Source organism: Pterocles gutturalis, unplaced genomic scaffold (genome assembly GCF_000699245.1).
Source record: "Pterocles gutturalis isolate BGI_N339 unplaced genomic scaffold, ASM69924v1 scaffold9648, whole genome shotgun sequence".
NCBI classification, from domain to species: Eukaryota; Metazoa; Chordata; class Aves; order Pterocliformes; family Pteroclidae; genus Pterocles; species Pterocles gutturalis.
Genome location: NW_010120516.1, coordinates 43,738 through 62,017, shown reverse-complemented (window position 1 = coordinate 62,017; position 18,280 = coordinate 43,738). Strand labels below are relative to the sequence as shown.

General features: G+C 40.9%; 1 protein-coding gene across 1 annotated transcript in view; it reads left to right on the top strand.

Annotated features, from left to right (window-relative positions):
* Positions 1–208: 208 nt before the first annotated feature.
* The window catches only part of CMIP (c-Maf inducing protein), a 60,553-nt gene continuing 42,481 nt past the window's right edge, over positions 209–18,280 (top strand). Inside the window, exons 1-2 of the mRNA XM_010076935.1 lie at positions 209–328; positions 10,324–10,374. Coding sequence (XP_010075237.1) covers positions 215–328; positions 10,324–10,374 — 165 coding nt within the window. The 5' untranslated portion in view covers positions 209–214. The remainder of the gene's footprint in view (positions 329–10,323; positions 10,375–18,280) is intronic.

The window sequence follows — 18,280 nt, the reverse complement described above, 5'->3', positions numbered from 1 at the left end:
TGACATTTCAGGCCACGTAGGTCTGGCCTGGCTAGATGGATCTCTCTGTTGAATGGCCTGTATAGGAATTTTGCTTTCCGATTAGATATTTTGCAGATATGTTCAACACCCAGAGTAATTTTCGTAACGCTGTTCTTACTTTGAAATTCTGAAGCTTCTGATGACTAAACGTTTTTTTTTCCTCTCCTTTGTTTTCTTGCAGCCAACTGGGTACATGGAAAACTCCATTTCCTACAGTGCTATTGAAGATGTTCAACTGCTCTCCTGGGAGAATGCCCCTAAGTACTGTTTACAGCTCACAATCCCGGGGGGTACTGTCTTACTGCAGGTACAGTAAACACAGAAGTAAAATTTTCTTTCTCTCTTACTATGAATCTCCTTTAACTTCTATTTGTTATGCATGAAATCTTAATTAGATAGTCTCAGAAAAGGCAGAGAACTCAGTGCTGTCAAACTATCTAGCCACCAGAAAATTTGTTCAAGATGATAGCTCTGAAGCTCTTCATGGTGATTGACAGTCCGAATGGAAATTTTGGGCCACAGTGATTCAATCTTGTTGTTGATTTTGTGCATCAAAATAGTGGTCTGTGGAAAGGTACATTAATACAGGGCTGGAACAATTGTATTTCTACATATAGTCCTATCTCTGCATGAAAAAAGTTAAAATTTCATTCTTAAATTCATATAGGAAACCCATAACTTGCACTAGAACTGACAGATGTCTGTCCTCACTGGAAGATTTCAGTATATGCGCATGAATACCTACATATGCTAGTTCTGCAAGTGTTGTTCTCAAACAGAAGACTTCCAGATTTCTTCATCCACTTGTGAGGCTTTGTAGGACTTGTAAGGTCATTGCAAGTTTTAGTGACAAACACTCCACAGCACCAAGCTTTGTAACTATAGAATAGGAAAGGAAAAACAACTGAAAACCCAGCTGCTTGCTCCCCCCAAGAACTTTAAACAATCATAGCTTGAAAAAGACTGAATTGACTCCAACTTCACTTTTACCATAGTTCTCAACATTGTTTCAAAGACAATTTGTTACCTGTTGCCCTTTGGGAATTTACAGCCGTGACTATTGTGTATATGCATTTCAGGCAGGTAGGACTGTAAACAGACTGGGTGAGCAATTCTGGCAGAAAATGCAAATAAAAGATCAGTTTAAACTGTGGATAACTCCTGGAAAAAGGATTTTTTTTTTCTTGAAAAAGTATGAGCAACTTCAAGGGATTGACCGTAATAGAACTTGTGTATTTGGGTGTGTACACCACACACACGCACACTTACTTTAACTGTACCACTTTTGCACAAAATGTAGTCCAATAGATAAAAACATGGGAACATACTGAATGATAACACTAGTGACTCTGTTGACCATGTCTGCTGTGTCATTTGTCCATGAGAATTATGGTAACGCAGTGCATTGATCCATAGCGCACAGCCCAGCATTTAGAATAGAATAGAACAGAATATTTCAGTTGGAAGGGACCTTCAACGATCATCTAGTCCAACTGCCTGACCAGTTCGGCGCTAACCAAAAGTTGACAAAGCATGTTGTTAAGGTAATTGTCCAAATATCTTTTAAACATTGACAGGCTTGGGGCATGGACCACCTCTCTAGGAGCCTGGTCTAGTGTTTGACCACCCTCTTGGTAAAGAAATGCTTCCTAATGTCCAGTCTAAACCTCCCCTGGCACAACTTTGAACCATTCCCACGAGTCCTGTCACTGGATACCAGGGAGAAGAGATCAGCACTTCCCCTCCTCCAGAAGCTGTAGAGAGCAATGAGGTCACCCCTCAGCCTCCTTTTCTACAAACTAGACAAACTGAAAATCCTTATCCGCTCCTCATATCATTCGGTAACCCAAGGCTAGGTGCCAAGCTGGTCCGTGTTTTCCATACTAGAGACTTCTGTGGCGATGTGGAACAGCAAAGTTGACTCTGAGTTGGGAAGCCAATATGACTAACGCTAGGTTTTGCTAAAACTAGGTCCAACTCTCCTTTGCCTTCATTTCAGGCAGGCTGATGGGTCTGTCCCTACGCAGAGCTGTTTACCAGCAGCTCAGAGAACACAGTACCTGACTTTAGCCCTTCAGTGTGGTTCCTGTGCTTGGGGTTTGGGATGGTTTTTGGAATGTCATAAAAATATCATGAGGTTTTGATGATTTTCAACATAGCAAATACACTTTCACTCTGAAATGGTGAGAGGTATGCCTGGAAACATTCATGGCCATATCCTGTGCAGAGTATATTTCTGGAGCTCCCTTTCATTTACTTCAGTGGTGTAATCCTGGGGTTTTGCAGCCGGGTAAATGGGGGCTGCAGCCATGCCCCCATTTTAATCTGAAAATGGTGCAGCTAAGTGAGTTTGGGATGACCTGAGAATGTCTTAACTTTGTGGACTCTCCTGGTGCATAGGTGGCATTTGTGTGTCTTTTCACATGTCCTTGAAGCGCAGGCATGTGTCCCATTGCCCATGGAGCATATACATACATGCCTCTGCTTGGTGCCTAGCAAATTTCCATGGTTCAAAATGACTGACTGATGTTAGGCGTTACCAGGGAGTGTAGGGAGTCTGAATTCAGACAGGCTGCTGCAAGTCTACCTGAGTCCTGATTCTGTGGTTTGCGAAGCCTTTACTGTGTGTGACATTGGGGAAGGCAGGGAGACAAGCCGTGGTTTCCCAACAGCTAGATTAGGGTCCTCATTATTGATGAAATCTTTCTTGCCTAATCCATTAATTGAATTAATTAGAAAGAAACTAATTTGTCAAGTTGAATGATTTTTTTTCCTTTTGATAATTTTTACTCTATTTTTTCCATTAATTTCCTTAGTGGTGCTAGCACTTATGTTTGTGTTTGTTTCAACAGCTAGAATAGTTACATCTGCCTTTCCAAATTCTGTTTTGAAGTCTTTATTCTATAGTTTATGGTAGCTGCCTTTACAGGACTGATTAATAGGAAACAAGATAAAGTTTGAACCCACAGGTCCCTGCTGAGTTTAAAGGAAATTGATAGGGTGTGCAGACTTTAATCTAGAGCAGCCTGCCATTTGTTTCTTTAAAAACAGCCCAACAAACCAAACACACAAATAATTACATTTGTGAGAAAGTAACATCTTAGCATGGATGCTCTGGTATTTTCTTCAAAAAGATCAGTGTCTTTATGTAACCTCATAAGAACTGATAAAGAGGTGGAGTGAGCTGGACTTCTGTTGTGTTTATTGCTGACTGGCTGAGCAGACTGGATCAGATTACATTAGAACTCTATGGGAATTTCAACATAATTGAAAATACAAACTTTACAAATTATTTTAGTATGACTTGGTCCGTGGTAGACTCATCAAATGTGGCCAGATCAGAGAGAGTATAAAAATAGATTTCCCTTACACAGTTGTAATGCGTATTCACAATCCAAACCAGTACTAAAAGTTATGTTTAATAAATCAAGATACAAAAACTGGGTTTATCTAGTAGTTGAGTTCAGCAGAAATTCTCTGGTATATGTTATAAAGAGTCTAAGTATCCCAAAGGCACGTTCACTGGGGTGCTGGGAAACGGAGATGCTGAGAAATGAGCCCTTGTGTGCTTCAGATATTTCCAGATTTCTGAGAGACGTCGATATGTTTATGGGAAATTGGGACTTCGGATCTTTTATAAAATCATTCTGTCCTGCTAGTGTGAGCAGCAGCATGCTCTGATGTAATGTCCAGCTCTGGTATCCGGAAGTGTATGATAGTGGAACAAGTAAAACTAGTCCAAGACGTGTTCCTGGTACTGTTTCTTCTGAAGTGCACTTTTGGTGAAATATCTTTTGTTTTGTTTTGTTTTGTTTTCCAAAAAATTATCTAAATTAGGTTTATATATCTAAAAATGTTTAAATGAACTGTTTTGACTACTCCCCCTGGATTTATTTAGTATTTCTGATTAATTTCAATTTTGTATTTTGATAAGTTTTTGCACATGCTCTATTGTAAATTCTTTAATACTATGGGATACTATTCACATGGTTTGACCTAAAATGAAGCATTTTAGTAGTTCTGAATCACAGGCTTTCCTTATTTTTCTTTTTGCAGAAAAAATTAAAATTCCTACTTCTGCTTCACTGATTTGAAGCAGAACCAAATTTTGGACAACATCATTTCCCTCAGATGGAAATTCATTTCCAGCAATCCTTGTGGGAGGATGTCAGCATGTGGTGTTAGAGCATCCCCTGTGTATTTGTCTGTGTTAAGCATGACAAATGCCACAAGAGTCCGAGTCCATGTTCAAGTTCTCATCCCCCCTGTCTGCTGTCACCAAGGTCTATTTCTGGCTTATTACTGCACAGTAATGAGTCAGAGAAGGAAGAGTGCCATTACCTTTCCTTACATCATCCTGATGCCCTCCCATAGCAATACTGACCCATCCCAACCTATTTTAACACATGGAATCTGACAAGCAGCGCCGGAGGTGATGCAGCTCCTCTTAAGAAATCGGATCACGATAACAGGACGTGTCTACCTGGGTTTCAGAGGAGGATTTGGTTCTCAGGCAGCAAACAGCTTAATCTGGTCTGGGATCGCATTGAAAAGTTGTCTTCGTGCGTGTGCTTCCCACTCAGTGTTTGTTGTATAAGCACAACTGTCTGAGCACAGGTGTGTTTCACCGCCCGGCATTTCGGGATTCTCAGCATCCCTTGTGGGAGTCATGGACAGTCAGTTTTCTGGGAGTTATGGACAGTCAGTTTTCTAGACATGCTGGAGGCTTGTGTTTTCTTTCCTCCTGCCAAATGATGTGGTCTCTAGTCCTTCTGATGAGCAGCAATCAACTCTGGCAGATCTTTTTCTTTTTCTTTTTTTTTTTTTTTTTTTTCCCCTACAATTGGGATAGCAGGTGTGAAAGAAGGTGTTGCTGAAGCTGCTCTTAGGCCACAAGCTCTTTACGCCAGGAAATAGGAGCTAAATTTAGCCTTTGAAGAAGTCTGAGGTCTTTAGTGTCAGTAATAGCTGGGCCTCCTTGTGCTGTGCTAAGCTTCTGCTCTTCTCTTTCCATTTGTAAAACACAATGTGCGATTATGATATTGTGTGGATGATTGTGAAGAGGATGCTGCTATTGACAGTGAAATAACTGGAATAACTGTTTGAAGGAGATTGAAAAAAAAAAACCTTAAGAGTATTTCACAAGCTGCTTAGCACGGAATGTAGAAAGAGTCCCAGGAAAAGGCTTTGATATTTCCATCAGGACAGTGCTGCCTGCTTTCCCGTGGAGTCTCTTCTTTTCAAATGGGTCCTAAACGCATTTAGGCTGCCACTTCCATCCCTACCAGTAGTGTTGTTTCATTCTTTTCTTGGCAATCAAGTGTAGTCAGAAGGAAAAACAAACAGAAGACGGAGCCTTGACAAGCACAACAGTCACACCTTCGGCTCGAGCACACTGTTTTTGCCAGGGAGTCCCCACAATAAATGTTTCCACTGGATTTTTAGTAACATTTGATTTTCGCCTCCTCGGAGAACCTGGCATTTGTTTAAAGTGTGAGTCCAGCCAGTGCTGCTGGTGTGGAGAGGTCATGCAAGGACCAGAATCCAGCAGAGACGGAATATTTTGGGCAGAGAACCGCATTTCTAGCAATTACCAGCTGCTCTGTCTGTACCTTGTTTAAGCCAGCAGAGTGGCAGGTTTCACTAGCTGGCCTGCCCGTGTTGTGGAGGTGCAACTATGGGATGTGCAGCAGCCTTGTAAAGGTTTTGTACAGTCTGCATGAGGCAGCAGTGTGTCTGCCATGGGGGTTCGACTTCCTGCAGCCCTGACCACTCTGCTCCGCTGTTCCTGTGGCTGATAATAAATTGGTGCAGAGAAGCCTGCTATATTTGACAAGTCTTAGTAATGAATATCAGCTGGAGGAAAGCTCAACAAAACCCCATCCTGCTGACCAGAGAGCAAGTGAGGGAGAGAAACACAGACTAAAACCAGGAAGAGTTAAAAACAGAATCTGGATCATCAAATGCCACTTATTGTCACATCTTTTCAGGTGGCAAAAATCGCTTAGGAGCGTATGTGTGAAGGACGCTGTTGTAAGGAAAAATCTGGGAAACTTTTGCTACCAGGACAAGCCTGTTCTTGTATTCTTCTGAGTAACACACATGCCAGTAAAAAGGGATGCTGTCGTGCTAACTTACCGCTAAAGGAGCTTGGTAGCATGGCATGTGTGGTGTGGTGCAAATGACACACTTTCTGCTGATGCTTGTTGCTGTAGACATATTGGTATCAGAGGAGCTGTGAGTATTTATATTACCTAAAGGTCTTCACCATCATTTCTGGAGTGGTTCGTTTCTTGCAGAGTTTCAGATGTTCTGTTTCTCACCGGCACGCAGGTTCCTATTTTGTCTCCTCCTTGCCTGGGTGGAAATTACTTCAGGGGCTGTAACACTTGCATGAAACAACTGTTCATTTTCCTATTTTTGTGAGCAAAAAGAAAATCTGCTTTTAAAAAGTTCACTGCTTTTTAATGAAAAGGTGTATTCCTACTTGTTGACTAAGAAATGAAGTAGTTTGAGTGCAGAGAAAAAATTTTCCCATTTTGAGCAGAGATGTTGACCAAAGCTCTGTATTGTGCAGGTATTTCATCTCTTGCATAGTTTTCCTTCTGCGAGCAGTCTTTTTGAATTCATCCTATGAGTGAAGTCGGTGCTGCAGCTGATCACAGGTGGCTTTTCCTCTCTGACGGAACATTTACACCCCAAAAATGAGAATATAAAATCCTTCAGAACACAGTTCCAGAATCAACTAGTCTTAAAAAAAAAATGCTACCTACAGTAGGCATTCGTAAGGTTAGATATTCTTCCTCCTCATTGCAATAATAATAAATAAGCTACAAGTAGTTTGAATCTTCTTACACTTTTCTAAGAGTTTTAGTGCCACATTTTTCTGTATTCTAAAGTACTTTTCTACTATGTTGTGGCTGTGGTATGTGCCAGTTGAATTTTTTTTTTTTGAAATGTGAAGGGTAGCTGTAAGATGAGTGGTGGAGAACCAGACCCACCTGTGGGCAAGGCTGAGAGTAAGAAAAACTTTCCCTGTGTGGTCAGAATGCCTAAAGAAAGCCTGTTTTAAAGTTTTTTGTGTCTTGTTTTCTTCTCTTTTTTTGTACCTTAGAGCTTAATAAATATAGTAGGTTATGCCCTCAGCTGGAGTAAGAAAATGTAGGTGTCAGTTCCTGGGAAGTGATGACTTCAGTGCAGTGTAAGCCTGAAAAAGAGGAGGGAGGAACAAGGGATGCTGTGCAAGAGCGAGCCCTTTGTTGTGCTCTGCAAAAGATCCAGCGTTTCCTGCACATGGCTGTGGTTTTGCAGCTTGCTGGAGTCAGGCAGGCGGAAGGGTGCCCTGGAAGGATTAGTCTCTGCTGCCTGGGAGAAGTGGGGACCGTGGTGTCAGACAGCTCCATCCCGATAACAGTGGTTGGGTTAAATGCGTTCAGTCTATCTGTGTTGAACGCTGTGGAAAGAGCGCTGGTGAAATGGCTGTTGACTTTCCAAGTTCCTCTTGCCATTGAGTCCTGATCATTAGTAGAAGTGTGGGAATTCCCTAAAGGTTTGTTTTTCCATGTTTGTGTTCACTTTGTCTTCTTTGTCTTCATTTTCCTTGGAAGTGGTCTTGAACGACAGCCCAAGCGCTGAGGGTTTCTGTTTCTAGAGCAATTCAAACTCCTGACCGAGATCCAGATGCAAGTTTTCTTGATGACTTACCCTCCCCAATAGCTACTGCTACTTCTAGACAGTGCTCGGTCCCGCTCTGGGAACCTGGTCACTTTGCTAATTTTACTTTCTAAATGCTCTTTGTATATTGCTGCTGTCAGGTGTTGGTTTTGCCTTTTATAGCATTCTTTGTTTGTTTTCTCTTCCAGTATTTACAGTTTACTTGTGTCTCTACCTCTGCCTGATGCTGTTGTCCTCACTATAAGTTCCTGTCAGACAGTTTACGCAAGGCTCCAGTCAGTTGCACAATCTTTCTACACTTAGATAATTATTTGTAGTGGTCAATCCCAAAAGTAGGAGAATAATTAACACTTCTCAACAGTTCCCGTTTAGGGTTTATTTTAGCATTTGCTTTTACTTTAGTCCTCAGTGTATTTTTGATTCAAGTCATGTAATGGTCAGACCAGGGACTAAACCAGCTTGACATTTTGCCTGTTTGGGAGAAGTAATCTCCCTAGAATATTTTGGATTTTATAAATTTAAACAACAGTATCTTAGTTTGCATAGTTCCTATATACTCAATCTGCATATTTTTTTTTTTTACAGAAGTAATGGATGTGTAACTTGCAATATTATTGGTGCTATTGCTTTGTAAGCATGCTCAAGGCTATACAAACTTCCAGTTTTACTTATTCTTTAAAGGGCTTTGGAACTAGCATTTGAAATGAAGGTTTTTTGCTCCCCTCCATGATACAGTTTTCTCCTTTAAAAGAAAAAAAAGAAGAAGAAAAAAGGTTCAATTTGAAATTGAATTTTTCAAAGAAATCTGGTGGGTTTTTAAAGCATTTTGTCTGGACAAAGATAAGAAATATCTAAGCATATGTACTTAATGTCTTTTTAATTATGTTAAAAATGTTCTTCAGGCTTTTTGTGGCAAATTATTTTTGACCTTTTTATTACATTAAAATATAGTATAAAGTATATTGAATTACAATTCAGTTCTATAACATATATCGGTAAAAAGTCTATCATTCATATGTTCTAATACACATATATACATAAAATACTGTCTACGTAACAGAAAGAAAACTATTAAATATTGGCAAACCAAAATATCCTGAAGATCTACACTCTAAATGTTTTTACAGTTTTTCATTGCATGCAAAGAAAAAAAAAGAAAAGGAAATGATGCTTTTCATTGCCATTTATAGCAAATTCATATTTTGATATGTCAGCATTCTTCATGAAATGGAAAAGGTCTTTTTTTTTCATAAGCTCTGTGGACAGACAGGATTATTTATGATAGATTTATTCTGCTTTATTGCCTAGAGATCTACTGGAGGAATCATTGAATCTCATTAATATATAAATAAATAATATGTAATATGTATATAAAAGATCATTACTCCATTTAATTCAGAGAAATCAGTCCAAATTTATTCACTGAGACATCAGTATCTGGCCTTGAGATTTAACATGGTTTTGGTAACCATGCAACGTTTTTACTTCTAGTATCCTTGCCTTTGTCAGCGAACTGAGCCAGTGTCGGGAAGTGAAATGCATTCTGTGATGTGGATTTTGAATACTTACCTGAAAAGTTGTTGGGGAGTGAAATTTGTTGAATGATACTTTAATTTGCAGAAAGTATGTGGTTTTTAGCTAGTGAAGAGCCTCACCTTTTTTTTTTTTTTTTTTTTAATATGGATTTATAAGCTATGTTGTAATTTTCACTGATTGTGTAAAACATTTTGAATCGTAAGTAAAAATTGCCTATTGGCAGCAATGAGAGAGAGCTGGAAGAGCCAAAGGGCATCTCTACCCACTCAAATATTTCAAACTTATGTCACCTTGTTAAGGCATGCATATTTACGTCACTGTAGATACTTTTATATTTTTTGATACCGAGCCTTTTGACCTTTGGGAGTGTTGAACTATTCCTTCATTGGCTACGAACCTGGCTTCACACTGAGAATTTCTGGCAGCTCTGCTTAATCCAGACAAAAACGGGCGATTGCTGGGGAGTGATCGTTGCAACATTTATGCCGTTGCTGCGAACAGTCTGTGCATGTATCTGCACGTGTGTGTTTGTTGTGCTCTTCACTCCGTTTTAATATCGCTGAAAGAGCTAAGATGTTATTTGAATTGCTTTGGGGCCAGCTGAGGAACAGGACTAGAAGGGAAACTAGAGTGTGGAAAAAACCCACCCCTCCTAGTAAAATGTCAACCCGTCTTCTTACTCTGCTCCTGATGATTAATAGCAAAGGCAAATGTCCTGCAGACATTAAAGACCTGACCAAAACCTCATTGAAATCAAGGAGGATTTTTTGCAGTCTTTGAGTTGGACGTCGTTTCATAGGGGCTTAATGTTTTGTAAGGTTTTGGTTCAGTATTTTACATTTGCAGAGAGGTCTTCATGTCATTGCTTTCTGTGAAAATAAACAGGTTGTAATGTAAAGTTGTAGCTTTGAGCAGTTTCCTTCACTTTGAGGCTGGGGGTGAAGTTAGCCAGGGTCTTAAAGTTCACAAGCATATGGTGAGTGCAGCCTTATTGATTTTAGGGCTCATATGAGACACTTGCTTAGCTCTGGCTGGGTGGTCTGAAACACTGGTAGAAACTAATGATCTGTTTGTAACTTTTGTTTATCGCAGGCTGCAAACAGTTACCTGAGGGATCAGTGGTTCCATTCTTTGCAGTGGAAGGTAAGTTCTGCACTTCACTGTCTTTCTTCTCTGCCTCTAAGAATCCTTTTTAGCGTTCCCTATTCCTTCATGGGGTTTTTTTTATGAAATGTAATATATTACAGAATTACTACAGCCTAATCATATGCTCTGAATTCTCAGGATACTTGTGATTTTGTTTGGTTTTTTTTCTGAGAAACTAGGGCGAAAGGGTGTCTTTAGAGTTGCTTATTGTAAGTAGCATCAATCTGTTATGCATCAGTCTATGTTTATGCTTTAGGATGATTTGCATTCAAAGGCAGTTTCCATTTCAGAGGTCCCCAGCCCTTTCCCATTTTCATTTGGAACAATGGACTGATTGCCCTGAAAGCAGATCACAGTGACAACATTGTCTCCCAAAAGCAGCGCATTCCTCCTCGAAAACTGTAGCTGCTGACCTTTGGATGGAATCTCTATGCATCTTTGATGCAGCTGGAAGCAAGTTTTGTCAGATGCTGAATAAGGTTGTCCTCTCTTGTCTTGTGGTGGGAAACACCAGCAGTAGCTTTTCAGCTCAGGACTTGTCTTCGGCAGGGTTTCAGTGAAGTCAGCCAGGTTGGCTGTGTAGCTTATCAAGATTGCAGCCTGCTGGCAGCAACCACATGTGAAAATACAAGGAAGTCCCTCCCACAAAACTGGTTTTGTTGTAGGTGTGTTTGGTAGTTGCAAAATAGTTGTGTGGCAAAACTGCTGTATTGGTGTATAGCCATCAGCATCTGGCAGAATCATCTTCTCCGTGGATCCAGGTTCTTATCAGGAAGAGCCAAGTGTTGAGATCTCCTTTTCCAGACCGCTGGCATATTCTCCAGCCTGTTAACCCTGATTGCCTAAATGAGCGTGGGACAGTGGTGCTGATAGCAGCAGCAGGCTGGGCTGTGGTGTGGCACTTTCTTTTGGCCTCTTGACAGTATCAACACAATGCCTAGCCAGTCTTGCTTTCTTCACAACTCCTGAGGATAACAAAGAGCTTAAAGCGCGCAGAGACAGTATGTCCATGTGGCTGGGATTTGCACTCCTGCTTTGGCAGGCAAGGATCATCAGAGAAAGCATGGACAGAAATGATGGAATTGCTTTTTCTACCTCACCCCGAACCAGGATGGCTGTGGTGTTAATGTGCTGGTGGCATGTGCCCACTTCGCTCCTGCAGTGAGGGGAAAATCGGGGTCGGAGGTGCAACTCTGGAAAAAAAGGAAGGAGTAGTAAAGATGCAGCCTGGCTCCAGCACCACTCACCCCATCAGTTAAATTATGAAGAAAAATAAAAAAGCCTAGACAGGATGACCTGGCTTCCTCACGTGCCTTTCGGTCATGGAGAGGGAACTTTACTCTGTGGGAGTTGTTTTTAAAGGAGTATTTCTTAAACTTTCCAATGCTTCTGACCAAGCCTCTCATTTTGGGAAACTCTGAGTAATTTTACTTGTTGCAGAGTAGAATTTATTTTTGCTTCCTTGCTTCCCTCCCCACCCCCATTAAGTTAGTTTCTGAAAAACAAGTGAAACATTATCTTGATTTGAAAGACCTTCCCTTTACCAAGAATAGCAACTAGCTTTTTCCCATAAGAACAGTGACAGGGTTTAGTCACTGCCCAGGTACTTTACACTGACAAATTCCTCTTGCTAAAATGAGATAGTTTTGATGGGCTTTGTTGCTTAATGGTTCAGAGGAAGAGCACCCGGTAACTTTCTGCTGTTTACTTTGGTTGATGTTTGGCAGGTTTAAGTGAGATAACTACAGAACTAAGAGGCAAGACAAGCAGTGTATCTAGAAAGGGAGGAGGAGTGCAGTTATGTGGTGTACCTTAATGAAGTTTATCACCTTCCTAGCACCATAGCCTATGACTTTAAGAGCCAGGTGCCAAGGTTCATCTCACTCCATAATTTGTATGGTTTGATGATTAAGCAGGTAGTGAGGGAACCCACAAAAAACCAGGAAGCCTATTGTTCTGGCATGGGTCATTTACACAAAGCACCAGCTGGCAGAGAGATCACCGCAGCTGTATTATAATTGGGTGGTTGTGCTGATGAATGATATATTTGTCCAGTGGTCTTACAAATAATAGGTCAAAACATTTCTGTGGGCATGTAGAACACAGATGCAAACTGGTGCAGATAGCTGAAGCACTTATTCAGGGGAAAACGTTCAACAGAGATGAGTTTGCTATTGTTCATACTTGTGCATGGTGGAAACGGTTAGGGGGTCCAGCTGAACCCAGAGCCGCCCTCCACTAGGCATTAGATGTAGGAGACCTTCACCTCCCCTGCCTTGCCCAAACAAGGCTGGAGGAACCCGTTTTACAGATGGCAAACTGATATTCCGAGAGTTTCCAGCAGAGTATCCTTCTTGTTCCTTTTCCTGTGCTTCAGGCCTTTGGAGTCAGATGCTGCATGTAATCTGAACTATCTGGAAAATAGATAGGTGCAGGGAATAGCTGTGTTGTTAAATATTTGGGGAAACTCTTTAGGTTCAGGCAAATACTGGTTATCCTTTGGTCTTGTATGAAAGTGCTAAGGTCTGTGAGAGAGCTTTTATGTGGTGCAATTTTAAGGATTAACGCACTGGGAATTCAATTTGCCAGCCAGCAACCTGGAAATAATTTTTTTTCTAGAGACAAACATTGTAATAAAAATTAAGAATAATTTCTTTCTGCAGCCCAGAGAATAATAAAAGAGATGCTACAGATAAACAGAAGTAAAAGAAAACCAAACACATAATTATCCATGTTTTAGATCCAGCTCCAAGAGGTTTTATGTGTCATCCAGCTAACTAGCTGTCAAGATGCTTACACAGCTTTTTAGATGTGACTTTCTCCTTGAATACTGTGCTCATTGAAGAGAGCATGGATGTAGGGACAGGCTGTTCCTTATGTAGTCATTTTCTCTTTGGGTTTTCCATTTCAAACCCTCCCACTAAGGGTTACTCATAATTTCTCAGTTAATCTGGATACCAGTGTGTATCACAACCCCTAAGGATTATTGGCCACCTCAGCCCATTTTTAGAAATCCTGCTTTCCTTTGGGTTATAGCTGAGCCAAACTATCTTTGTCCAGAGAATAAACAGAACATGTTAACAACTGTCTAGATCCTCAAACATAAACAAATCATTAATCCATTGTGTAAGGAATGTTCCTTTCAACTGAGGAGGCTGGATTGAAACCATGATATGTAATCTTTGATATTTGGAAGCTGATGAGTCATAATAGTTTATCAATAAAGATAACAACACTTTCTGTGAATATACAAAAGAGAATAACGCATGGAGTTCATTGCCCTTCCTAGGTCTGGGCTTGATGCAGTGGTAACCAACCACTTCTGTAGGGCACGACTACAGCTAAGCTTGGCTTTGATGGGTACTGTGACTAAGAACTTTGGGACACACACAAAAAAGCAAATATGTGCCCTTGGCATTTTCCCAGACAGCATCCATCTATGTTGTTGCTTGTTTATATCTTGCCATCTTTGGGCTAAGGACTTTCTGTGTACTTACACAGTGCTGAGCACATAGAGGTACCTTCCTCTGTAGAAAATGTTGAGCCCTACTACACCACGTGCTTAAGTATTGGTTATTAAAAGACCCACTTGTCTAATCTAGTACCATGTGGCACTTGAATTAAAAAAGACATGGGTGAGATCTTCTCCAGGAGTCTTTAGGTCTTCTCTTGTGATATGGAGTAGAGGTACAGATTTACATTTGTCGGGGGGAATACACCTAAAGGTTACACAGGGCATGTTGCATTTTTGAGCATACTTGATAGCAAACTCTGAACACCGCCCTCACTGTGGGGTGTGGGTTGCTTGTGTTTTCTGGTTAGCTGAATGATGCAGCAATGAAACGCGTCAGTTGACGGCCTTTGAGGGAATGTCCTGAATTGACACAATATGGAAAGACCAGACCTGGGTCTTTAGTAAAGCGTGAAGCATGACTCAAGCTGAGCTTTGTGTGCCTCTGACTTGGATCTTCTAGAAAGGCTTGCCTATACCTTGTCTTTCCTACTGATGCTATTAACCCGTCCTCAACTGTCCCCTAATGAGTAGTTCTGCTTGGTTACCCATCTGTTAGCATGGACAGTGCAAATGTTTTAATTATAGAACTGTTTAGGTTGTAAGGGACCTTTGAACATCATCTGGTCCTCTCCCCACCCACGGCGCCCTTTGCCTCAATCAATGCAGGGTATACTTTGAAGTTGTACGAGGTTGCTGAGGCCAGTACGGCCGAGCTGCGAAGCCCAAAGCCAGGCACAGGATTCCCGTGTGGTCTCGTAAGCGCTGAGCAGAGGGGAGCAGTCACCTCCCTCGTCCTGCTGTCTGCGCTCTTGCAGCCTGCCGTGCATATGCACCCTTGACTCACAGTCAACAACCACATTGCCTTTGTTTTAAAATTCATTTTCTACACAGACTCCATGTTTTGATTCCCATGAATTGGGAAACTGGAACAATGCTGTCATTTGGGATTTGAAAGCATTTTGCATTGAATGCTAAACCAAGAAATGTTGGCCTTCATTCAAAAACTTTAATTTTGGATTAATACTTTCCTGGTTCTCATAGGGATTGCTGTATCTGTGCCTTCAGGAAATAGATACTTCCATGCACAAGCAGCCCTATTAATTGCAAAGCGATTGACTGTCGTATAAAGTCATATTTGACCTGAATGACGATACGCTCTCTGGTCTGTGTCCGGGTTATGAATTCCTTGTCCATTAGTACCAAATGTTTTTCATTTTCAGTAGCTGTTGGTATCAGTTTGTTTGTATCTAACGGTGAAAGTTCAGAGGGAGTTATTTTTCTGTGTTCTAAAACTGAGAAAAATTAAGAGAAACTGTTCTCGAAAGTGTGGTAAAGCCTTCCTTGTGTAAAGCACCTTTACAGTTTTGTCACCATGGTAATGATTAAAAATAGTGCTGATAGAGGAGTGGGGTTTATATAAAATTTAAATGATGACATTAAAGAAATTTATAGCCTTAAATCTCGGTAAATCATGCCTTAAAACTATGAGATCAGGATAAAAATCACATTGGTTTTGGTTAAAAAGGCCCATATCTGCCATTTGTATTTAATCACCTGATTTGTGATATGAGAGGGGAAGCTTTGATACCCTGTGACAATTCAGTAGCCCTGTGCTGCACCGCATAGTGAAAATATTACTCAAAGAGCTCAGCAGTTCTCTGGAGTGGTGGTTCCTGGACTTCAGACCCTCTCTCTGGTCATTGTACAGCACAAGCAACTCCACTTGTCTTGGCTGTTTCTTTCCTTCCTTTATCTGAAAACCTGAGGTATTATCACAGAACACAGAAGTTCCCATTTTCTGTTATTTTGAGGTGAAACAATAAATAATTATCATACAGTTAGGCCAAGGATGGCTTTTTTCTCTTTGTCTATTTTATTTTTCCTTTTGTGTCTGTATATGAGTCAATAATGTATTGATGGGACCTAAGCTGTGGAATTCAGTTTTACCTTTCAAAGCCTCAGGGCTTTGACAGCATTGTGGGCTTCTGTGACAACACATGAGTTTTGGAGGAGCATGTTTCTTGCTTTGATGGATAAAAGGCAGGCCACAAGTTTTTGGCTGGTGGTTTTACTCTTCCCATGGCATGCACAGGTACCAGTTGTGGGAAACCATGAACAGGTTTTTAAGACAGACAGAGGCTCTCCCTTGAAGAACTTTGAGCATCCTGATGAAGTTTCAGACTAGACTTAATATTTCATAGGGAACAGATGCAGGGTCCAAGTGGTGTGATAATGGATCTGTGCCCCCAAGAAGAGAAGCTGGTACCAGTTAGAGCTTTCTAGTGAACATAGTGAGACTAAAAATACATCTTGGCGTTTTTGAGTTCCTGATGCACCCTCTCATAGTTAGGTTGATGTTTGCTGCCAAGTTTTGTTCTTCTTTTGTATTTGAAAGGTAATGTAAAATGCAGCTGTGTCTGCCTGCATGGGGCTCTCCTTGCTCGTCGTGTGGTGATTGGTAATACTGCCTGGTTTACAGTCTGAACAACCTCATTGCAAATTCAGGAGCTACGTCATGGAAATCTTGTCATACCTACAGCCTTTTGTTTCCATAATGTTTATTTTTTGTAGTTAAGTATTCTCCCCAACAATTTTTTTTCTGTGGAGGGGTTCTGTTTTGGTTTTTGTTTTTTGGGGTTTTTTTTTGTTTGTTTGTTGGTTTGGGTTTTTGGGTTTTGGGTTTTTTTTTTTTTTGGCTTAAGACATCTTCATGAGCACATGAAGTCCATTGGTTCCCTTGTTTTTCTATGTGAGTTTGATTAGTTTTAGGCCATCTGTTATCAGAAGTAATCTGAAAAATCTTGGCCTTGTTTTCTGTTTCTGAGATGTCAGTTTGCTGGAGGAAGCTGTGCTGTTGCAGCAGAATGGCATTGATCTCACTTTGGGAAGTGGAAATGAAGAGGTGAAAAACAGACAAGACGTTGACAGAACTGGATCTAGACAAAAAGCTTTTTATTTTTTTTTTTTAATAAATAACTGGTGATGTTTTAAGAACTGGAAGAGGTAGAGTGGTTAGGTTTTCTTAAGCTTTCACTGCCTTTGCACTGTTCTTTGGGTTCTTCCCATAAGGTACATCTGCAGCAACAGCAGCTGATCACTGTCTCTGCTCTGTGCTGGCTTAACACGAATCAGTTTAGATCTGGGAGCTGCATGTCCATGTCAGCACAGCACTTTGTCTAACCCAAAGAAGCTCTTGGCAACATGCTGAGATGCCAGCCTGGATCTGAGCTGCTGCTCTGAGCTGCTCTGCCTGCATCCAGCCATATGCACACATGGTTTGTATACCCGTAGCTGCCTCCTGCATTGCCAAAACAGGCTTTTTTAAGGAGACAGAACTCAAGCCAGTTAGTGGCCTAGTGGGGAAATCTGAGTCGAAACTAGATCGTTATTTTCTATCTTGCTTTAGCTAACTCAGGACCAGCTCTAAATTTTCCCCTCTAGACTTGGATGCTATCCTATTCAAACTAATATTAGGTCTGAAGATAGAGGGGTGTCAAAAACAGCTGAATAAACAGGTCAGCTTGTTATTGTGTACTTAGGTCTCAGCTGTGAAGTGGAGTAAATACAATTGCTGGAGTATGTCGCTTCTCAGGAATGCTGAACTGCTGGCCCAGAGGGATCCTTGGTTTTTGTCCTGGTGAATTACTCCTCCACATTATTCCGGGACTGACCTTATGACTAATTCTTTCCAATTCAGGACTTCCAGGTCACGGTGACCACTAGTTTCACCAAAATACAACTTTTTCTCTATAGCGGTCATAATATAGACCTACACCAAAATTAGTCTCTGGTTCAGTTTTCTAGCTGCAGAAAACTCTGGTTTTAGGAGACCTCCTATGCAGACAGGACAAGACTAGTAGTCTTTCCCAGGAGTGTAATTATCCTCCTTGCAGGACGCATTGGGTGAGAAAGCCCATCTCGGGGAGTTGACATGTGCTGAGTGCCTTGTTAGGCTGCTGTCCTGGGGCCCAGTTCTACGTTATGGATGTTATGAGGACTCTTGGTGTCAGAAGACCTACGGGAGCCTGAAGGAGCAAAGGGGATCTAGGTGTTGTTTTAAAGTTCTCTTTCCTTTCTTGCACAGTTTTGTCTTTAAGTTTATTTCTTCCTATGTAATTAGTGTGCTGAGTGCATTATAGTATACATAATGTTTTAGAGGATCACAAAACTGTGCTAATATCCACAAAAAACCTGAAAAAATAGGTTTTAAATGTCACAACCTGTATCATCTGTCCTAGCTGTTGCTGTAAGTCACATGTTCAGCTTGTCTGTCACACCTCCTTGTCTTTTTTTCCCAGAATAGTGATTGTTTCAAAATTAGAAAAAAAAGTATCAAAAAACAATGCCAGTAAAAGTATGCCCTTCACTCCCCTGTCTTCATTAAGAAGC